At 38.5% G+C, this 24808-nt stretch overlaps 1 protein-coding gene across 3 annotated transcripts in view; it reads left to right on the plus strand.

The window, feature by feature from the left end:
* Positions 1-331: 331 nt before the first annotated feature.
* The window catches only part of Kn (EBF transcription factor knot), a 111436-nt gene continuing 86959 nt past the window's right edge, over positions 332-24808 (plus strand). For all 3 annotated transcript variants that reach the window (XM_076388511.1, XM_076388512.1, XM_076388513.1), the window contains exons 1-4: positions 332-407; positions 10796-10949; positions 17682-17745; positions 24068-24123. In XM_076388511.1, the coding sequence (XP_076244626.1) occupies positions 337-407; positions 10796-10949; positions 17682-17745; positions 24068-24123 (345 nt within the window). In that variant the 5' untranslated portion in view covers positions 332-336. The remainder of the gene's footprint in view (positions 408-10795; positions 10950-17681; positions 17746-24067; positions 24124-24808) is intronic.

Consider the following 24808-nt stretch of genomic DNA (forward strand, 5'->3'; position numbering starts at 1 on the left):
GATCAGCGAGGGGCTCGCGAAGGAGCCGCGGAAGGTTCTTACGAAGGGTGGCACCGAGAAGTAGAAAGTCTGTTGCCCCAGGAGAGTCCATACGGCCTCACGACGCGGTCCGACGAGTGGAGCGGTCTCCTGCCCAGCTCCACGATCGTGGGTGCTGGGGGGTCGCCATGGCTCGGACTCGGCGCAGGGGGTGGCACGGGGGCCACCACCGGGGGCGGAAGCCCCGTCGAACTCGAGGGTCACTGGGGACGTAAGCTGTACGGGGCGAGCGTAGCTCCGCCACCGCCGCCACCTCATCACCACCCGCGGGCGCCTCTCGTTTTCGCGCCTCAGGACATGAGGCAGATACTCAAGGAGGAACCCGTGCCACGTGCTTGGCCACAGCCCGCGCTCGCCGATAACGGAACGTGAGTACTTCCTTTTTCAAACTTAAGTATTTTATAGGTTAGAGTTCAGAATTCGTATTGTTAGGAGTGTGACAGGTTAAGATCGTCTTAGACGAGTTCGTGAACTGTTTTTGTCTTTGAGATGGTGGTTGCCTATGTAGAGTAGATATTAGGGATTTGTTTGCTTAGGTCGAGGTAACTCTGAAGTTTTGACAGTATTCTATATGACAGACAGTGTAGATAGGGTGTTTTTGTTTTGAGTTACTGTGGCAAGACTGCAGAGGGTTTCTGTTTGTAGGTTTTAAAGTATTACTTACAAGTAGTTTTAGGTAAAATGCCTTGCAATGGGGAACGTTTGCTATGAAGGTTATTATCTTCTATAGCAATTACAAAAAGTAGCGTACTCAAGCTTTGTTCAATTAGTGTCTTTACTTCTTTACAGTAATTGTATTTCCTGAGTTAGATTAGATTTTACGTAGAGGACAAGAAAAGAAGAAAAGTTTGCTCCATTTGTTACTGTAAAAGTTGACAAATTTTATTTTCATTCATGTAAATTGAAGTGATAATTAATATACTTTAACTTTGCATAGAATTCAGTGTCTTAATACATCTTGATAGAATTAGATCTCATCTGTTCAACAATCTGTATAAAAATCAATGCTGAAAGCGTTAAATGTTTGTTAAATCTTCTGTTTTTCTATCTTCTTTTAATTTAACCTAAGTCACACCTAACAAAAAGAGTGATTTTTTTGTTTTATGCCATTAACCTGTGCACGTTTTTCAAAAACAAAGAAAAAGCTAGCGCCCAAGTTATCACCGTACTTTCCACGAAGCGACGGCACAAGGTCGATATCGATACGTAATAATCAGTTTTATCCTTCATTTATTCAACCGTTACTATCCAATATTAATTTAATGCTGGTAACAAAGTAAGCACCCACTTCTTAAGAAAGTCAACATAGAAATTTAACATAAAATTAAGTTATCGCGTGCCTTTATTTCTATATCTTATCATTTCCCATTAATTTCCGCGATCATAGCAACAAAAACATAACAAAAAGCAACATTGTCAAATCTCCAGTTAACTTAAAGCCAATAATAAACAATATAACAGAAAATTGAAAAGAAAGAATGACCCCGCCACAAGCCGTCGGATAGCGTCAATGCACCATTACCTTGCAACCTGTCTAAACACCTGTAACAGAAGATTAGTTACTTAAAAACTCGTCAAAAAGAAGAGAACAGACATTGTACTAACTTAACATTTTTATTAGTCCTTAGTCTAGATTTATCCATCACTGAAATTAGCTAACAATACTGTATCTCGATAGGTACTTCCAAAAAACTATTCCCATGATTCACTTAATCTTAAACTTTTCTCGAAACTTCTACCCTGAACGTTACGTCGTTCGAAAGACTACCAAACCGATCTATCCTGAAAAATCGATTTACGTTTTTCATACCGGCGGTCGGACCCGCGAACAGGATCGAATTATGCCGCATTATCAGGCAGCGACAATGTATCTCCGTGGTTCGTGGCAGGAGAACAAATGCCCAGTTTATCTTTGGAAGCCCGACCGTTTCAAAACGGTGCACACGTAGCTGCATTTGGCGAACGGTAAACCGTGTTTTATTGCAGCCTCGCTTAAGGGATTTGTACGACGTGCAAACGACGAAGGTACAGATACGCGGGCCCGAGGAGGTAAACCGACCGGGGCTGGGGATGCGCTAATCCAATAGCAGTTCTCTTAACTAACCCCTTCCAAGTAGCGTGACACGGGAGCCAGCGACCGGAATCGAGTTAATGTAATTGAGAATTTTAGCGCCTTTTACTCTCCTCTCTTTTTTCCAACCTCCTCTTTCTCCGATTGTTTTCCCTTCGGGATATTAGGAATGCTTTGCATTTGAAAGGAACACGAGAAAAATGTCTCTTGCTAACAGTATAAGGATTACTGGTTTAGAAGATCGTTACTAGTGGTATTGGTATGATTAACAAATTAAGGTCCTCTGTATTGGGGCTGCAAATTTTGGGAAATGTAGATTGTAGAAAAGTTAACTAGAACTTTGTGGGAGATTGAATGTTCCTTCTTACTTTCATGCTTTTAGTCTTCTTGGGTCTGTCTACCGGATTAAAGAGATACGTTATTATTGCAAAAGAATTGATTTATGCAATAAACAGACAGGAGACAATTTAAGACACGAATGCATGTAATGAACGCTACAGTAGAATACGACTTTATTAGGTAGACTTATCGTTGCTTGTGTAATTACAAGAGCATTCAAGATAAACTTTATCAAATAATTACTTTTGATCCTATATTAATTGTAGATTTGATTAGATTCAGAGAGGTTTCTTATCCAACGCTTAATTGAAACAATGCCGAGGTAGTTGAGACAAGTGGCTTAGACAAAATGTTAAACGTCGAGATCGTTTCTGCTCGAATTTACGACAGAAAGTTTCGTTTCCTTGGTGAAGAGTGGTTGTAACACACGGACGTGCTGCAGCGCGAGTCGAAAAGAGGGTGCCAGACCGGCTGGTGAAACTGTTTTAAAACTCCCGGCAAACAGACATAAACTCTCACGCTTTTTAAAAACCCCTAAAAAAGTTACCCACCTAATGAAGCAACAAACCATCGCGACCGACGAAGGGGCGAGAGATGTGTCGCCCGTGAAAAAACGATGACTTTCTCTGCGACTCGGGGGATGAAAGTAAAAGGAATGTTCCGGGGGCGAAAGTTAGGAGTGATTGTTGCTTTTGCGTATCAGGAAATACGTTTTACAGGATATAATTAAGAGACTGACTTGATATTATGAGAAATTTAGTATCATTAGAGCAGTGTGTGTTTTTATATTAATAAAAGGGTGAGATAGAAACACGAGTCGAATTATAAAAACAAGTTTTGCCCCAACAAGATTTTATATTTGAAAAAGTTTTGCGAATGCTTGATTACCTTCAATTAATGGGGTGCGTATATAAAATTGTAAATTTGACTTCTATCTTTATTTATTAACATTATGTTGCGAATTGTGGTACGTTAATTGGTAATTTGAATTATTCGTAAACTAGATGCTTTGAATTGCAGAAAATTGAAGCGCACTATTGCTATTTTAAAAATAAAACTATTAAAATAGAAACTGTCTGATGAAAGGTTTACAAAATAAAAAGAGAAATCTGCAAATTCGATTTTCTAAGACATGAAGATTTCCATACATTTTGAGTTTGTCTTTCCATCACCTCAATCTCGATTACATTCTTGATTTAATAACGAATATCTATGAAAAGATTGGTCTTAATATTTAACAACAGGGTTCACTCTGAATTTTTAGAGTAGGTACCACTGTTATATTAAACCCTTATTTACTTTCTTATTATATTTAGATATACTTTTATATTTACTTTATGCCTACTTAATTTCCAAATTTACACAAACCTCGAAATCTTCATATAACTGATCCGAAGGTTTGTTCAATTCCACAGAAATGAAAACAGCCGTTCGCTTTTTCTGTTCATTTTGATTTAACGATGTCGAGCAAACTCCCATAACAGTGAACGAATTAATAAATCGTTGTCAAAGAAGAGGAGCGAAACGCAGCGTTAAATTGAACAGCATCCGCGGGAACGCGGTCTGGCTGCGAATTACATTCGGATATATTACAAATTGCTCATTATCTCCGCGCGCATTATGAATCACGTTGGATGCGAGCGTAAATAGAGTGCGCTTCGGCCAACTCGTAATAACTAACACCCGCCGGTATACATTAACTGCGGATTTATTGTAATTCTCTGCGATTGCTTTATCCACGAATTCGTAACTATATCCGTGGGTTCGTGTTATCCGCATATTTCGCCCGTAATGCATTGTGCGCAAATAGCATAGGTTGCCGGGTGTTCCCCTGTAAAGTATAGACTAGTTTGCACGGTTATTTCACGATCTCTGCTCTTAAATTGCCCACGAGTCAATATTTAGCCCGCAACCGACAAAACAACACTGCTAAACATTCGTTTGGCAAATTTAATCATAGGATTTAATTACAGGCAGACAATAAAGTTTGCTTTTTTAGCACGCGTGACGTATGACACTTTTAATTTTCGTATATTCTAATCGTGTCTTCCAGATGTGTCTGATATTCCACTTTGCGCAGATATTCTAAATTTATCTAATAAAAGGTAGTATTTAAATTTTAAATAACGATTGTAATGGAATATAATCAGAAATATGGATAATATGTATTAGAAACTAAAAATTTCAGGATATTTGTATTTCTTATTCTTCTGTATTGGTTATGTTAACAGATTTATACAATAGTTGAAAAACATTCTGTCAAAAAATTGGTGCAATACCTACATTATACAGGGTATTCACGCTAATTGTTGAAAAATCACCTACCATTTACGCGAAATGTGTCTGACTTACGACTTATTCCACTGACTTCATCTGACTGTGTCTGATCTAACTAGTGCACGTCGGCAGTAGAATAAGTTCCAAGTAAGGCGCATTTCACGCGAATTTTGGACGTTTTCTGAATAATAACTCTAAAACCAAGCTTTAAACACATTTTCGTCATTCTCGATTTTCGTTCAATTTTTATCTTACCCCCTCAGATCTGGTACACATTACATTGTACAATGCTTCACTACTTCAATACCTGACTTAAACTATCAAAACTATGATTACAAACACGTATACACCTTTCTCTATTTTATTTATAAAAAATCAGGTCTAAAGGAGTTAAAATTCGCGCCTTAAAATTTCTGATACTTTTTATCGATCAGCTTGTGTATTAAGCGAGTACGCAAAAGAAATTTGTATCTACTTTCTTCTCGCTACATATTTAATCAACACAAAGAAATTGCAGCATGGAAAGTAAAACAGAATCAAACAGTCTTAACCGAATCGTTCAATCTCAGGATCTACAAATTCCAATTTCCATCGAACGAAATCGTTTCTCGCCGCGACTCCATTCCCTATGTCCACATTTTCCCGAGCCCAAGGCTCCTTATAATTTCCCTGCGCAGTGGCGGGCGCAACGAAGCAACGAAAAACTGGTATCGCGCGAAAAGGCGCCTATCGCGTCCTACATCTTCATTTGCGTATTTGGCGTGCGACGTGTATCGGGTTATCTTTGTCGGCCGATCGAATCGCGGCGTTGCTTCAATCGTCGCGAAAGAAAAATCACGCGGCCGGGATCACAGAGCCCTGGGGCTGAAGGTAACGCAGCGACACGTTGCGCAACGCCGATGAGCGTTATCTGCTATCCGAAAACGGGCGCGTGGCGAATTGTATCCGTGGATGCTCTGTGTGCGCGCGCGGATCCGACCCGTAATTATCACCTCGGTATTGCTCGGCATGGGATGCACCACTACTTCGTAAAGGCTGGTTTCCACGAAGCAAATGGCGCTAAATGCTTGTCAAAAGTTTTCGTTCATGATTTTGGAACACAATTTAAAACATATTAACTTGCCTTGTGTTGAAACAGGTATCTACAGTGTTCAATAATAGGTGTCAGAATTTTTAGAGGGTGACTTTTGAATGTAGATTTCAAAGTAAGACGAAAATGCATTGAATGTCTCCTTTCTGAGTTATTAATTGTGAAAAATGCGCCTACATGCGCAAGTATAAAATTGTCTGACGTGTAGGCTTATTCTACTGCAGGTGTGTATTCAGCAGGTTAGACGCAGCGACGTTAGTAGAATCAGACAGTAAAATAAGTCTACTCAGACACATTTCACGTAGTTTAAGTGTTTGGTTTCTTCATCAAGTAATTAAAACGGTCTTATATGTACTAAATAGTTTTATGACATCAAGAAACTGAAGTGGTTAGTAATATTTGTTAGGAATTATTGAGGTAGAATCCACAGACAAGGTTTAATGCATCAAACGCGACGGACAAGGTGTTTATATAGTAGAGAGTTTGCAAAGATACAGGGTGGACTAATAAGAATTAGCGTTTTGAATATCTCTGGAATTATGAGAGTAAGAGAAAAAATTTGCGAGAAGAGTTGAGTGAATCGAAAGAGATAATTGTATGATCTTGCCAATCTTTTTGAAGTCAGTTTTAACTGGCATTCAGTTAAGGTGTAAAGATATTTAAGGCCTGAAGGTGTGGAAATATTCCAAGTGAAAATTTTTAGTAGTCCATCTTTTATGGCACTCAAAAAATTCATTTTATTTATGTACATATAATTTCTACTTGTTCTTAAAGATTATTTGCCTTCTTTAAAACACATTTAAACAAAAAAAAGACTTAAAATGTGAAATAATACATATGTATATTTTTATGTCTACACTGTTTAAAACGAGCTGTTTAACTATATGAAGAGATAAACGGATTGAATAAACTCTAAATGTTGGACACAGGTAACAAGCAGTGAGGGTATGAAATGACGCAAAAAATAGCCGCTTAATAAAGGAATATTGGCATGAAGCGCTCTTTCGCCACGAGATTATAATTATACCAGGCAGTTAAATTGCCTCTACCCCTGATCCGCTCTCTGCATCCACGTGGTGTATACGTTTCCTGGTTTCCCTGTTTTAAAACCTCTCGTTTACTGAAACATCGCGAACACTTTGGCAGCATTTTTAGTCAAAAAGTTTTTAACACCAAATGCTTAAAAGCCTTTGCATTAGTAATACATGGATTTTTCTATGAAAAATTTATTTACCAATTTATATAGATCCTTTTGAAAGTTTAAATGGAATTGCAATATACATGTCATAAAACATTGATTATCTATTGATAATATATACTGAGAGACTGACACTATCAATAGCAGCTCTCTTAAATATTTCTAGAATTTTCTGCATATTTGAATGATTTAAAGACCAATCGAGCAATAGGTATTTTATGGTAACGCTATTATCAGTATTTACTTCCCCAATTAGATCCCAATGATCAATCGCCTGTTTATCCAAAGTAATCTTCATTAACACAATCCTTCACGCAATACCTACACAACTGGCGAATCAAGAACTCAAAGAAATTACCCTGAAACGGTAATCAATCGCACCAATACGATCCAATAACCGTCACACCTATCTCGAACGCTAGGCATAATAAACTATGCGCCCACGTACTCACATATTGTCATTTTAACGAGCAGAGTCTTGAAACCGCGCGATCGCGGTGCTCCGCATCCCGCAACGGTCCCCAAAAAGGTGCGCAACAATATTGCACCGCAGGTGATAATGCAACGGCGCAGCAGGACGTGCCTAGACGTTATATAGGAATTGGTGCATGGCAAACAGGGCAAAATAATCGGACGTCGAGAGTTATGGGGCGCGAACCGGCGGCCGGTTAATCAGCCACCGATAATTATCGACACGGGCAGTACATCACTCCCCTCGTGGCCTCCCTGCCACCCCAGTGCCCTCCATCCCTCCGCTTGTCCCTTCCCCTTGGCTCTACACTGGATTCACCGACCCCCCCTCGACCTCGGAATACCCGACTGGTAAACCCCTTGCAACCTCCTCCGCCTCCTCTGCCTGCCAGCAGACCGACATCCCACCGCCTGCCGTGACAAACGCACCGCCGATACCATCATTTATTTCGCAAATGTGCTGCAAAACTGCCGCTATTCATTTTCGGTCCAGTCGATTCAGTTTTCCGCTCCGAGAGTCCATCCTGATGGCATTCCGCGCACCCGCGCGATCGTTTTATCGCTTCACGCCGCCACCGCCGCAGCCGCGATCGCGGTGCCGCGAGCCCGCACCGCGCCACCCGATAATGCGATTTCTCCGCGGCGGTTTTTAACCGACGCGCCGTGTGCCCGACCATGCGTCAAGCCACGCAGAGCCTTACGCGTCTATCGTTTAACAGGCACCGATAGATTGTGCGTTTTGTTGGTGATTGCTTTTTGTTTTCTATTGGAGGACTCCCCTGAACGTTGAAAACGCGAGAGGGAATTGTTTAATTTGATTTTATTTTGGATAGTGGTAGGCGTAGTGTTTGACTCAAGGGTGGTTTTTTACACTTTTTTTCGTTGCTTTTTGCGAGTATGATGGGCGGTTATTAATGATGCGCATGTTCGTAACTTGTATGGGCTTGGCTGATTAATAGATTTATGTGCTGTGACAGTTACGGGCGCAACGATGTGATGTAGAGGTCCTTCGAACACATGTGTAGAATAGAAAATAAAGAAGACGTGGTATGATGTTTTCAGAGTATTTTATGTTTGATATTTAGGAGAAGGGAATTATTTTTGAAAATTTTACTCAACTGGTTTGTTCATAGGTGAACAATGAGAGTAAAATGAGCGTTTTCTGACATTGCCTGTTGTAGATATTTTTATGAAAATTTATTTTGGTTTCAATCGATGGATGTACCTGCAATTGGTATAAAATGGAATTAATCTGAAGCTTCAAACTCCCTAAAATAAAAAATTACTTATATTTTCAAGAGAATATAGAATACTGATCACTTACTTCAATACTACAGTGAAAAATTGTACGTACTCACAATACCTGGAAAGAATATGTTTATTCTAGAAAACACAGACAAGCTTTATAGATACTATGTACCTACAGGGTTGGGAAATGTAGTTTAGTGAGAATCGTTTAAATTATTGAAGGGGAAACGTGAACAGGGTATAATTATAGAACGGAGGGCGAGAAGCTCAAACAAAGATGAAGTTTAAAAGAAAATTGTAAAACCTACAGTTACCGATTCCAGGATTGTGAAGTATTCACGCAGCTGCATTAAGGGTAACTGTTCCAGGAAAGAAAGTATGTACATTCTTCGACGAACTATACCATTTTATAAATATTTTCTTCAATGTATTTTCTGGAACGTTTATTTCAACAATGTGTTGTTGAACAGACTTATTTTCCTATTAGCAAGAGTTGTAAGGATGTTAGTTAATTCATAATGAATATTAGATTGCTAATACTAATTGTTTGTAATTTGGAAGCAATATTTATAGTATAATATTAATAATATTCAAGACTATTACAAGTTTTTAAAATCATTTTTATGCTTTTTGTGTTTAAGGTCAAAATTAGTATTTTAAAGATTTTAATATTTCATTATTCAGATTCAATAATTTGTTACGAGCATCCAACCACTATATATAAACAGTACTCAGAATCGAGAAAAGAAATTTTACTTTAACAACTACGGTTTAACTGAATTACTCCAAAATAAAGCTATGTTATACACGCGTATATTTTAAACCAAATTGGTTTTAGTCGCTGTATTTAACAATGGAAGACATGGTACTATGAACAGTAGCATGCAGCTCGGTGAAAAATCATCGATTACGGAATCAATCCGAGTGTACTCGCGTAGACAGACTATGTGAAGCAGCGGACTCGAAAAGGGGACTTTCCGTGCCATTACTCAAAGATGGCATTGGAGTCCGGTGGCCTAATCTCGGCACATGAGACCTTAATGGGATTTTAAGGCGTCGAGGCCACCTGCGCGCTCCCCCACGGACAACCTCGTTTGTCTTTCCTCTTACCGGTTTGGGCATTCTTATTGCATTCAAGGCCGAATAGGACGTACCTATTTGACCCTACGACAGAGAATCTCATTCTTGACATCCGAATTTGGTATCGAGCCATCGTTTTGCGGCACCGAATGCACGCGCGTTCTTCGCACTCGTCGGTCGTAACGAAATACTTGTAATTCCTAGAGGCGGTTACAAGTGAAAGCAAATGTATTCGGGAAGAGCTGCGACGGGATGAAGAAAGATCGATTAGAGTTTTGTTTGGTTTGGGGCATGCATGAGGCATGCAATTGAATCTATGTATTTCAATTCTTAATATTGGTATTGAGGTTGCAGAAAATGATAACTCTTAATTAGAAGATGTTGGGAAAAGATAATGAAATTTTTATATTTGTATAATATTGTTACTTGGAAAGATATCGAACTTGCTTGACATTTCTCTACCACGAAAATATCAACTCTATTAACACAAAATAACATTTGGATATTCTTTAATAGATAATAAGTATCCATTAAAACGATTTAACACAATGTAAAATTCTAATCTTAGAAGATTTCTTCTTTTCCACGGTTATAACATAAAGTATCCTTTGTATACAATAATGTTTGAATTTCGCGCGGTTTGCGCTGCGCCATGACTAACTTATGAATTAGTTTAGCTTAGTTTACCAGTATGATTCGCAGAGTGCATTCTTTTAAACTTGGTCTATAACATTTCAAGAAATACCTTAGTTAATTGCAAAAATACATTATAATATACGTGTACGTATAAAATTGAGGCTATTTTATTAAGTGTTTAATGATATACGTCGTATCATTAAATCCTGTATTTATCAAATACGTGGTTAGAAATTGATACAGACTTACACGTACTTCTTTCTTATAGAATTACGAAACAAATCAGCCTTTTGATCAATGTTAATATAGAACAGAATAATCAATTGCTGCTGTTTATGAATTACAGAGTCGGCGTGGGCAGAGCACACTTCGAGAAACAACCGCCAAGTAATTTGAGGAAAAGTAACTTTTTCCACTTCGTGATCGCCCTTTACGATCGTCATGGTCAACCAATCGAAATCGAGAGGACATCTTTCATGGGTTTCGTCGAAAAAGACCAGGTAAGCTTCTTTACCTTACAATAATATGTTATTAAAATACAACTTTTTACAAGTATCTCTATACAAGTACAAAAACTATTTCCTTTACATTATATATAAGAAAATTTAATCTTCAAAATGTGGAAGGTAAATTAGACTAATTTTTCATGCAAATATTCCTCAACATTAGATCATTCACTATAACCAAAGTGAAGTAGTTTATCATTGACCAATTTTAAACATATACATAGGCAATTTCAACTACCTTAGAAGGCCTTTCAACTCATAAAATAACTCTCTCATACAAATCGAGAGTCACTCGAGCCCAATCTTTTCAAAGAATACATCTCCGATCTACAATGCCTCTAACGATAATAAAGAAAAATGGTCTTTCAATTCACGAAATAGTCTTAAGCATGCTCGAATCGCGTTAGAATTTCCTCGGTAGCAAAAATCGAGCGAGGATCATGTTCGTCGCTATCGGGTTAAAAAGTAAGTGATGGCGTCGAGTGACAACGTTGGAATTTCAATGCTCGCAGTGCTCCCGGTTTTCCCGGGAGAATAAGTGGAAAAAGGAGAGGTGGACCTTTATGACATCAGGGAATATCGTGCGCGCGTACGCTTATCTCGATAATTGCCGTTTCCATCGGGGACGGAGGGGGGCGACGTCAAATATTAAACGGCTCCGCCTATGCGTATACATATCGATAGTCGGCAGGATACACCTCCAGCTTTTCCAGCAATTAGCCGGACAGGCGAAAATCCATTGGCCGCGTGAGAAATGGACGGATGCGATCGTAAGAGCATCGATGCGGTCACGCGAACCGACCGACTACGAACAATAACTGCTCTTTCCATTTCCCTTCGTCCACTGTGCCTCTATTTCTATCGGCGATCACATCCTATCGTTTCTTATCAGTACAGCTTTTTTCTGATTAAATCGCCGAATAATTGAAATTTTGTACAGGTAGCGTGTTGTTGAAGGTGTTATTTAGAAAAATTTGGTAGGTATGCTACTGTTTATACGTGGAGAGTGTTTTCATTGAGATATCATATTAGACAAGGATTTTTAGAAAATTTGTGATATTATTTTTTTTAAATTGTCTTACAAATGGGAGTTTAAGCAGTCTACAGGGTAGTGATGCTAGCTAATTTAAATGAGAGATATAGTTATTAGCAAATATTTGTCCCTTTCGATTATTGTGATTTAGATTAAAGATGTTATATTGTGCTCTAAAGTTATCTTTGAGATACTTCTTTGAAAACTGCTACATACCTACTAGTTTCTTCATCTCTGCAAGACTTCAAAGTATTACTTCGATTCGTTAGAGACATTTCACAAAAGTTCCTTATCGGTAAAATGAAATTCGTATTAAAGCATTTTCTAACCAAACAGTTACGTTCACATAAAAGTATAATGTGTAAAAGTAAAACATCGACGGAGGTCTAATTATATTTGACATATCTGTCGTATTGAATTGTAATTTCTGCACACATTTACGACCTAATGTATTTTCATCACATTTCAAAGTAGACCGAAGAATTTCCTCAAATGAAGTCATTATACGTTCCGTTCTCTCGATCTCCGGATTTTTCTGAGTATGCATTAATTCAGAGCAATCAATTGCGAACGTACGTTCCTTCGAGTGGTGGACAGTTTTCCCACTTGAAAATCAATTCATAATTGTTCCAGTACTCTTAAACGTCGGTTGTCGCTTCTTCAGCAAAGTGTTTACTTAAAATGCTCACTTAAACCTTCGTTTTTCAACTCTTTTAATAGAAATTTAAGAAATATTTCATGTCAGTAGAATTACTCACTGCATACGATATTCCTATAAATGAAGAACTCGTTTATTTTTCAAATATTTCATTTGATAGTAGTAAACGAAAATTGATATCTGAGTGGAAAATTTCATAATTTCCTTCAGTTTTCATTTTCCAATTTTTCTCAAATATATTAACACAGGGATTCTTTATTAATTTCTCTGATAATCAATCTTTTCGCAATCGATATCATTACGATAAAAATCTTGCCCTACCATCAACAGCTTCAACGCTTATCTCCTATTGACACGAAAAATCTCGATATTCTTGTTCATACTTTCCACTTTATAAATTGCTGTCGCTCACAAAACAAGTAGACCACAGTTCCCGTAATCCTCCATCGAATTAGCCTCTGCTGCTAGTTATTAATACACGGTTATCCAGTTCCCTGTCACAGCGAAACCCAGTTATTCGGTTTGATCGTTCAATTAATGTGAAGACCTATCAAATTAGCAGTCCATCGCCATTAATAACTTATTTGAGCGTTGAATGAGATCGCGTTCCTTCAGAGACGTTTATGGCGACGCTCGAGGTTGTCTGTCTGTCGCGGAGCGGATTTTAAATCATCGCTGGAAATGATATCTGGTTCCGTGACTCCCGTGATCGGTGATGTATCGCGCGACCCCATGCGAACGTTCTGGAACGGGACGCGATTGTCAGCGAGCAGTCATCGTTAGAGCTCCGCTTTCTATTGGTCAATTAGTACGGCTGTTTAAGGAAAAGTTGACTACCATCGCGATTCGAGCGTTCATTCTTGCGCAAGAGAAATCGTTGCGCTGGGAGAGACTCGGGACGAACGGGTGCGTCGATTTGTATACTTGCTTCAAGAGATATAACATGATCGAGGAATCTATTAGGCGATGTTTTCAATATGGGAACAAAAGGTTGTGAGGCAGAACCACACGAGTTGCAAATGCAAACATTAATTCTATATTTTAGATTGTGTCTTTTTATATTTCTATTTTGAGAAAGACAAGTGTTGAATTTCTCTCTTTCTGGGAGGAATACAAATTCAATTTTTTGTATTGCAGAAAAGGCATATAATACAATTTTTGTTAAAATTAAGTATCGTAAGATGGTATCTATATCATTTAGAATTGATCATGCAACCATAATCGTGTAGGTATATGGTTTTAGGCCTTCTGGCGTTAATCAGTTCCACTATTATCAATGATTTAAGTACGGTTTACCGATGAGTCTTCAATAATTTGATAAGTTTTTCAAAAATTCAGACTCTGTAGAATTTCGGTTCACCTCAATTATAATTGAGTTATAAATTTGTATAAATCTTGAAGAGTATGGAATATCCACTTAGAAGTTTTATTGATAAATAGATACCTATAACAATTTTAGAGATTTTGGAGATCTGAAAATATTAATGATGTCTCAGAATGAAGGAAGTACAACACTACTTGAGAGTTTAAAGACTATCTTATTGTTATTAAATCCTCTAGATCTTTTTACATCAAATTGTATTTGCAATCAGAACCACGTCGTGCTGTCTCACTAAAGGATTTATTTACCCCTTAATGAATAAATAATAATAACATCGTATAATATGTTTAGGAATTTTCCCGTATTCCTCTTGTCCCGTTCTGCTCGAACATAAAAGAAGTAGTACGCGGTGACTAGTGTTTACACATCGCGAATCGATTGCGTGTATGTAACATCGGACACCCGATACTCCAGATACGCGACAGAAATCCAGATGTATGGCGTACGGACGGACCAAGGTCTACGCGCGTATAAATTATCGAGGCGTAATCCCCTGTTGTAATCTCTGGAATTCTGGACAGGCCTTGCAGGTATATCGGCGATCCTCTGTCGGAAGTCCCTGCCTCATCGCCCTTCTCCTTTCTCTCTTCCTTCTTCGTCGCCTCTTTCTCGATGCTTTATACGATGTTGAACGCTTCCCTTTCTCTCCCTCGCACTTCTTCCCCACCTGTGTGTTCCTCCTTTCACGCCTCGGGGTAATGACATACGTCCCCTAATAAATCCATCCGCCATAAATCGTCGGCTAATTTGCGCAGACCACGTAGTCTGCTTTCATTCGAGGTGGAATACAGAATTTCGAAGTGTAACGCGAAGTGAGTGGTAGATGGTAGCTTCTGTTAATGAAACCTTCTTTTTCCTTGGTTGGGAGAAGTATTTTGATAACAGTTCATAAGTAACCATAAGTTGGAAAATTATTTACAATTTCGCTATTTGTGAAAAGATTTCGTGTTCTTAAATTATTGAATGAATTCAATTATTGAAAATTCAAAATGTACGAATAATTACTATGTTTAACTAATCGGAGAAACCAGGTACCTACTCTGAAAGCTAAAATGTAGTATCACTCCCAAAGTGTTTCCTTTTTCTTAGAAGAAAAACAATACAGCAGCGAATTAGCACAATCTTAGATACAAATATTGTGCCTATTTCCCATCGCTAATAATGTCATTAGAATCCATTTAAAAATAACAGCAGTCACGCAAAAGTACTAAAGCCTTCCGCGAAATTCCAAACTCACGCAAACTTCCACTAATTACCGAGCGGATCTCTCCACAATATAAACAGATCGACCAACGGACGAGCCATTAAAACGGCTCATTAGCAAGTCAACCAACAAGTGCACTTCCTATTCCTTCGCTTCGATTTGCATCGCTTATCCAGATATCTCAATTCCTGCCTGTTCTAAGAGCATGTCTATGTATAATTCACATGACTGGGACAGTTGCATTGCATGGGCTCCCTATTAATTAGGGTCATGCACCGGGGACATAGATCAGTCCCGGTGTCGAGTAGCCGCTTGCGGCTGAGCGCGCGCCTACGCCTGTTCTCACCCTCGCTTATCCGTGGCCTGACTCCAGATACCAGACGCATTTACATATTTTTACGGGCTCTCAATTATTCGAATAAAGTAGAATCAGCCGACGATCGATTAGACGGCTGTCGTTGGCTACGAGCCGCTGGCATAAAAGCTCGTAAATGGAGCGTGTCAGCGCGATGGCAAGCGTGCAGTGTTCCCGGAAACTGGTGCCCTACGTAAATACAGGGTCTCTGCGCTCGTTCCCTGTTCTCTATCCGCTTTTTATCCTTATTTAATTAAAAAGTAGTCGTCGGTCGGGCCGATCCGCGCGCATATACCCGATTAACGTCCATCGTGCGCGGCTGCGAATTTAGAGATTAATGGCCGCGACGAACGTCAGCGACAGGAAAGAGGTAAACGACGGGATTTCGAGAAAAAAGGGAAGAGTGATGTCGATCTGCCGGTGTAATGACGATTATACGAGCCGTGATCGGAGTTCTGTAGAGAAGCGAGCTTTGCCTTCACGTGGCTTTGGAAAAACGCAGCGATAAGGATTCGACTCGGTTCGCCGGGTTTTTAAACTTCCTACTGCGACTGGAGAATCTGGTGACCGGTTGCTCTGGATATTCTTGAGGTTAACTTGGATCTGCTGTGACTTGTGGAGAATCAGTTCATCGGTAGGTCATATGATTGTGATAACTGCTTGTATGCAGTAGAGTTTTGATACAGTGGCCTTAAAAAGAAATTTAAATTTGAAACACTCCTTTGATGGTTACTTTTCCTTATCTTTTAATGTTATTCAAGACTTAGTAGATATTTTAGTAGACTTTTCTGTTTTTCTTTCTTGTTTGTACTGTACCAGATAATTAAAAGTTTGAATATCAGAATATTATGAATAATTGAGATTCGTCTCAGTTTTAGATGTATTTAAGTTTAAACTGTATCAGGTTTTCCATTAATTCTACCGCTTGAAATACTACTTTTGTACTTCCAAGAAAGTTGAAGAGTGAATTTTTTTCAAATGTGAAGAATTTTAATAAAATGGCGATGCTCAATAAAATAAGGCTAATTATGATTAATGAATATCACTTATAAATGAAGTTCACTTCCGAAAACTTAGGAAGCTAATTTGACAACGAAATAGAGATCAATTAAGAAAGAAAAAGTTATAGTATATTTTCAGTCTTCCTAAAACAAACTAGTTTTACGTACTTCCTTCAAGATTGATTTTAAATGGTTCCAAAATAACTAAGCAATTCTGTTTCTATTTGAACGTCTTATGTATCTTCACTCAAATGGTTAAACCTCTTTTATAACACCATTCTGATTCCAAGTGGTCTGAATAATGAAACACACGGCGCTCGTTCATCGACGTACGCGCAAGCAACGAATAGATACTTGCAATTATATTAATTTTACGTAAAATCGATTCTGCTGAAAGATCGTGTGCACGACTAGAGGTTGTGGGCACGATGCGAGGGTGGTCGAGCCGTAGGTGTTTCAGAGGCAGATAGATGGTTGAAAATGCATTACCGCGGCCGCGGCATATGGCGGGATGCACGCATGACTCGTCAACAGGACTGAATGATAATTATGCATCGCACGCCATACGTAATGACACGGCTCTTACCAGCACATCAAGAAATTAATAATTAGCGTGAGGTGGAGCAGACCAGGCGCGAGAGTTACGTCACGGTGCACTTAATTAAAATAGAACGTGGGGCGTGAAGAACGGTGGGGGATGGGAAGTACCATGTCTTCCGGTACTACTTACTCAGAGCGATTTAAACGTACTCGAAATTCAGTGAGATTAATGAGATTTCATGTCGAACTTCGTGTATGTTGGCGTAACTAAGTATGTAACACGTCGACTTAAATTTGGTTATTAAAGTAGCGAAATTACTATTGTTAGCACCTGCTACAGAGAGCGATTAGGATATCAGATATTGTATTTCCGTAAATAGTTGTTTATGGATAGTAGGATTTATTCTAAATAATAAAATAATTATTTTAATTCTTCTTTTCAAGTAACTATTGTAAAATTCCAATATTACTATCTGATATTTTTGATAAAATATAATTTATTTCACAAATACTTTTAAAAAGCAAATATAGATATACGTTTCGTTTGTTTCCAGGAATCCGAAGGCCAAAAAACAAATAATGGGATCCAGTATAGTCTGCACTTGCTCTACTCCAATGGTGAGTAGCAAAGTAGTATGTAATATTAATTAGAACTCATTCTTTATATCAGCTTGCAAACATTGATAATGGGCCATGCAGAGCTCGTGTTCAAAATAAGAAAATTATGCAGTATCATAAAATCAGGTTACTGTCAAAACATTGAAATACTACAGATGCAATAAAAAAATCTGTAGTTTTATTATATAACAAAACAGTGGTAACTCTTCAGAATACAATATTAAGTCATCAAAAAATAAACTAATTTTACATAATATTTTCACTATTATAATAGTTGCCAATATCTACTACATAGCATTGGTTTATCGACTTTCACGTTGAACGAATATCCTACATCTATTTTTATCGTCAACCAGTCACTTTTCTTTATATCCGAACGATCATTGCTTTTCCATAATACATCAATTTTTAATTCACGTTATCGCGTGGAAGTGGCGCGTTTAAAAGCCAATTCGAGTCAATCGGTAAACGCGAAGTATTCGAGGCGAGTCGGTCGCGTAATAGCCCCATCCGAAGCGACGATGACGGCCCATCAACATTCCGCACAGACACCCAGTCTCGCAGGGCCGCTAAAAAGCTCAGGAACTTTCGGGGGCCGAGCACAACAGAGACATATTTTATGTCACTGGACTGGGCCCGACAAAAAGGGCTTAGCTTCCGTCCTGAAGAACCGTCCGAGCGTCTGTGCGTGAACGAAAGAGGAAAAGGCGAAACACGGTGGGAAGGGAGAGAGAGAGAGGATCGAAAAAGTCGATGATCTAGAGGTGGTCCAAGCAACAGACCCAGCCAAAAACGTAGTCGCATTATGAACATATTAAAAAGCCGGCAAGGCGCTATCTGTCGGGTTCCATTCCTTTGGTTTTTCACTCTGTGTACTTCGGGGACAACATGAACCACCGTAGTGTTTTCTTTATCGTCATTTCTTACTGGTTCACGTGCCTTTTTCTCTCACGACCATCTCTTTCCCTCATATTTCTTTTCTGTTCCCTTTCCCTCCCCTTTCCCAACCGCCCCCCCTTTCTCTTTTCTGCGGTTCATACCAGAGACCTTCTTGCCGCTGCTGTTGCGAGTCGATCAATCAATGCGGGATTTTTGTGTTGGCACAACTGACTGAGGGGCCGCGCTGCCATCTATGGACACTAAAACGTGTTGCCAACATCGCAAAACAAGAAATAACTAACTGTTGCGAACTATGGAATACCTATGAGCACCTCCGTGATCGTAGGTCCCCCCATCCTCCACTTCCCTGCTCTAGCTCCTACTTTCGTTGCGAACTCCGTAACTTCGCAATTCTCCTCTATGTCCAGCGACGCGACTTTGCCTCTGGTTGCTGTCATGTAATTTCCCTTGTATTTCCTTCGACTTGTCAGGAAATCTTTGCTGATCAGATTTTGTGTATTGGAGGTTTACTTGGGGCGAAAGGTTCGCTTGTAGGACAGAATTCTGCGGAACAGTGCATCTGTAATCTGGTATTGAAGATTTTAGAGACATTTTGTTTTGATGACAGTTTGCAGGATTTCATGTTATAGTATTGTTTTGTTAAGAACTTCTTTTTAGAGTTATTTCATTTCTTTTCACTGTTATTTCTGATGAAACAGAAATGCATAGATTGACCTCAGAATATTGCCTTATCTCTGTAATTTTGTTACTCATATCGAGTCTCAGGCTTATATGTACGTATGTATAGTAAGTACTGTATTTCATGTGGGTTGTGTAACACTAACAGGTAGTGATCTATCACCTTAAGTAGAGTGTCCCTAGATTTTTGACGAGTTCGTTCTTGAAGTGTTTCAAAGAAAGACTGGTCCATCTAATTATAGTGATCCCTTGATATAGGCTATTTGCTAACTGATGAGTTTATAACATAGAACACATTTCTAAGACAAACTCAGCAACCAATTCTATTAGGAATAATTATTTATATAGTTACATAAGTATGTTTAATCCATAAATGGAAATATAATATAACTATAATATGTGTAAAGTAGGCATTGTTATTTCTTCAAGACGAATATTAAATCCTCTCTCATAGCTCTGGAGTACAATTTTCTACTAAAGGAGCTGTTGATGCTCTTCAGTATAGGACACAACTTTATTAGTGCATTCCAAGCTCAGTTTTCTGAACTCTGAAGATCCACTCCATGAAACTTTCATGTCCAAACCTCTTTAACATTCAATCCCTACATACCAAGGACAAATTGACGCGAATTCTCTCTCACCTGTAACCATTAAACTTGGACGTTATCCACATCAGCAGCCACTCCTCCAAGCAACATATCTATAATTAGATAATAAGTGAGTAACGCAGGCCAGCGTCCAAGTGTTGGTAGAGTTCCTCCATATAAGGCTCTACTCCTTTTTGTCACCGCTACCTCCTGCGGTTTCTCTTCCTTTTCGCTCAGCCTTTCTCAACCTTCTTCTCTGTCCCGTCTTACTTGACGCTTCGATGTCCTTTCGCCTCTAACGTCGGAGTAAGGTATAAACTCACGATCCGCGAAGTGAAACGAAGACAAATGTGCTAAAGCAAAGTGGAAACATATTCAGAAGAAGAAAAACGTAGGAATAGAATGTAGCGGGAAGGTGGACCGCGGAATATAACTGTTTGTAATAAGAGCGGCGCTGATTAAGGATGCCGATTGGCAGAATTAAATGGTTGGTTGTCCGCTTCTTCGATGACTTCTTGCACATATTGAAGTTGGTCGCCTAGTTATGCTAATACTAACAGACCTATCTGCTTCCTCTCAGCAGGACTTGGCACGCGATCCAGCTTCTTACGCAGCTTCTTCTCGATCTTTTACCTTTATTGTATCGTAGTTGGAGGCATAATCTCAAGTCGCCGCAATGGCCGTGATAAATGTACGTGCGCTCCGCGTGGTACATCACAGCCCCGTGCTGGTAATCGTGCTCCCTTAAGATGCATCGATGCACTTGCATAAATGAATCCACTTGCTCCGACTACTGATTTTATTCTGTCTTGTTTACATACCGAGCATCGGGGACGGAGACGATTCCTCGTTGTTCGATGAACCTGATACGTCTTGTAATTCCACGTTACATGCCTATGCATTTGGTATTATGCGTTACGAAGTGCATGTAAAAATTATTCGCAATGTTAATTGATGTAAACTATTCTACTTAATTTCGTGTTTTTTTTTTTTAATGTATGTATAGATTAATGTGCCTAATTTCAGAGTGTAAGAGATTTGAGAAATTTGCATATATTAATATTCGAAATTAATACTTTGTCGTTAGGCTGTGTGGTGTTTCATACGTCTAAAATTTCATAGGAAATAGATTTCTTAAAACAATTTTCCTATCATCTTATATTTAATATTACTATAGCAGAAGATTATGCAAATTTAGCTACATTTTTTAATACACTCACGTAGAGGATATAACAGATGCTGGTGAGCGTAGTTTCCTAAGACCACCAGACTGTCATTTAAAAAATAAGAGGAAAAACATTTTTAACCTTCAAAATTAAATTTTTTTATTTCAATATTATATTCTGGTATACAGAATTGATATAAAAAAATAAAGAAAATAAGCAATTCGAATCTCAATTTACAGAGACAAAATTATTTCCCAATTTTTCTAGTAAATGTTTTCCAATCATTATCTACAGAGTGATCCCCAAAAATTAAATACGTTCCCTTTTTGCACTCTTCAGAGATTTCTCTACTGTCTGTAGAACTGATAACACTTCATTCTGTTTACACAATGGCTTTCAATCGAACCACACAATTAGCAACCCTTCCCAACGAATCCCAGCATCTCTACTCTTTAGTCGGATAGAAAGCAGCAAATCGGTGGGGTGCGCAAGTATCTTCCGGTAAAGCCACGACGGTTTCTCGAGGTAATTTGTGAGCTAGTTTCGGCCGAAGTATCGTAATCCACGGCAACGTTATGCGGCCTGAGTCTGGGCCTGCAGTAGCCGCAGTGCCTGGTAGTCTTATGTTGGGATTACTGGCCTTACCGGATACGCGAGACCGGAAGCCACGGGGGTGTCTGTCCAAAATACTCCCTGGGATTACCTGCCGCTCCCTCTGGAAGGCAGCAACGGTTTCGAAAACTTGCTACACGTCCGTGTTCACACATGGAAGGTAGTTTCGTTATTGATAACGGATAACAACGCGGTAATGCGCGCGAAGGTTGATCGCGCGACAAAATTGCTCATTCTGGTAATAAATTGGTAATAAATTGGAAGCACCAGTGAACCGGTAATAACAAATTAATCTATCGTTAATGGCAGTAATGTTGCGCAATTATGGCGTCGTTGGTATAAATTTCAATGAAAGTCTACGTATCCCATTAGCTCTGGAATAAGTTCCTTTGCTAATTCTAATTAAGTTGAGTAAAGAGCTAGCTCATGTTTTAATAGAGTAATATTTAGAGGAATGTTGTTTCAAAATATTTGTTTATATGAATTGAAATTTATGGATTTAAAATTTTGTGATTAATTAGAAAATATTTCACCTGTGACATTAATTAGTTTCTCGTCTAATTTTTATAAAGTGAGTTCATCTTTAACTGTATAGCATGGTTCGAATCTCACAATATAGGTATGTTTATTAATTTAACATTTAACTGGAAAATTGATCATTATTTTTTTATGATTCCAACATAATATAGCATTCCAATAATACCACCATGTCAGTTCAGGGTCAAAACGACTTCACCAAAATTACACAGTCTGCCAGTTTATTAATTCATATAACATACCTACTTATGTACATTACTTTTCGTGCTACCACTAGTTTAGCTCCTTTATAGCTGTGTAGAATATGAATAATAAATTTTATGATAGGTAAATGAGTAATTTCGATCATAATGTCCCGCTTATATCAGATATGAGTTAATCGATTCTTGAAACGATTCCTAATCTGTGATGTATAATCTTTGATATATGACAAACACCTATAATCAATTATATACCATACATAAAGCAAACTTCTTTATACCATCAAATTTAACAAAGATATCCTTAAAGAGTCCTTTGACTTTGATACGTATTGATTTATCCATTTATTTTGTACTAACTATTCAGTTACAATTAGTTCTCTAATCAATTACTTTCTCTTCTTCCCTTGTTTTTCTCCGTATGTTAGCTCCTACAGGTATAGCCTGAGGAAAATTGTAAAGCAAGGAGTTAATTGAAGCTCAACACGTTTGGCTCGTGCTGATCGGGTTCTCCGAACCAGCGCAAACAGCTCGTCTCAAATGCTAACACTGCGAAAAATAATTAACTCACTACACGTACAAGAATTTGTCTTGCTACCTTGACTCGTTGCATAGCGATCCTCTCGGTGAAGTCGGTGCTCGACCCGTACAAAGTACGGGCTGGGCCCATGCAAAAACCATGGAGATTGTGCATACGTCCCCCTGGGACGCGATCGGTCCTGTTGCCTCGTCGTCCACCTTAAATGCTCCTTAATATGTAAGTTTTTCTGGGACAGTCCCTTTCTGCGGCGCCGAACTTGTCAGAATTTGGACTCGTTTCCGTATTCGTCGTATTCCATGCACATCCGTCGCAAATGCCTGCGCGCGCAACGCTCTTAACTTAATGGGCCTTCTTACCGGATAACTGAAAAACTCACGGGCTAAATTGAATAAGGAGCAGTGTTGTCTTTATATCGCCGAAAAAAGTCACGCCAAAGCGGTTTTCGGTTCCAAACTCGGAATGACTATTTTTGTTCAGCATTTCCTATGCCCCTCTGCGCTAATTGCAATATGCTTTCGAACCACAAAGCTGTGCAATTTATGGTCTTGCATTCGGCTCTGAGGAAGGATCTTTTTGATGGCTTTTATGATAATGGTACTTTTGAGTGCAAGTTGCGTTATCTTTTACAAATTGTATATGCAGAGTGATTCGTAGTGTGTGGGCTTAATTATATGATTGTAGTTAGTAGACGAAAACACTGAAAAAAGGTCAGACTGATGTGGTCATGATTATTCTGTGTTAGAATTGCACTAGGAATTTTCAGCTGCATGTTAACGCAAAGAAAATGCTAAGCAGAAATTTCTGGAAGCGATCATGAACAAGATAGTAGAAAGTGTTGAGTCAATTACTTTAGCTTAGTTTGCAGTAAAAATTACTGAAACACAGCCATGTCTGTAAATTCAGAATAAAAGGGGATTTTTTTATTATTCTTGTGTACAAATTCAACTTTTAAGGTATATTCACATGTTACGAAACACACTGCATAATTTCGTTTCATACATGTTGTGTTGTTCGCTCGTGGTATGAATGCTAACTCGCATCAATTTTACACGATATGTAATTCACTTATTTCACACATCTTTTTTGTTATTTTGTTCACAGGAGTCAGACAGGTGCAGGATATTTACGTGAGGCTTATTGATTCCGCTACAAAACAAGTGAGTAATACATTTTTTATTCTTTTATATTGTATCTATACTAGGTAGGAAATTGTTTGCAGCGTATTAAAGTGTAAATGTGCTGTCTCAATACATAATAGTTTTGCAATTCAAGGCAATAACATTCAATTCAAAATATACATAACACTCTATAGGTCAGGTTTAATCTGAGTATTTTGCGTGTGCATTATGAAAATAATGGATAAAGAATTTATTCATTCTTTAGATATATAATAATATATAAAATTTGCAGAGAAACTATTTTCAAAGTATACATATATTAGTATGGGTCCAAAAAGACCCGCCATCCGAAGATTAATAACCACAGTATTCCAAATCATTATTCTTGCTTTAACAACTCTAGTAGCTATTATAAAATACATTAAATAAATCTCTAATTAAAGATTGACTCAGTCAACAGCTGAATACTAAAAAGAAGATTAAAATACGAGTAGATCTCATTAACACTGAAAGATCCAAATATCAGTGAAATCATACGATAACCAGAATCGTTTTCAACGACGCTTTCACTAGGTAGAACTTTCAGACAGAATCAATCCGTCTGTTCCCGCGTTCCTTTTCTCTCGGTTGAGCCGTTTCCGCGCGACGGAGCTCGTCCAAAGTAGAGGCAGTGACGCGTTCCTACCGCTGTTATCATCTGAGCTACAAGCACTTAATTTTCCGG

Source organism: Calliopsis andreniformis, chromosome 12 (genome assembly GCF_051401765.1).
Source record: "Calliopsis andreniformis isolate RMS-2024a chromosome 12, iyCalAndr_principal, whole genome shotgun sequence".
NCBI classification, from domain to species: Eukaryota; Metazoa; Arthropoda; class Insecta; order Hymenoptera; family Andrenidae; genus Calliopsis; species Calliopsis andreniformis.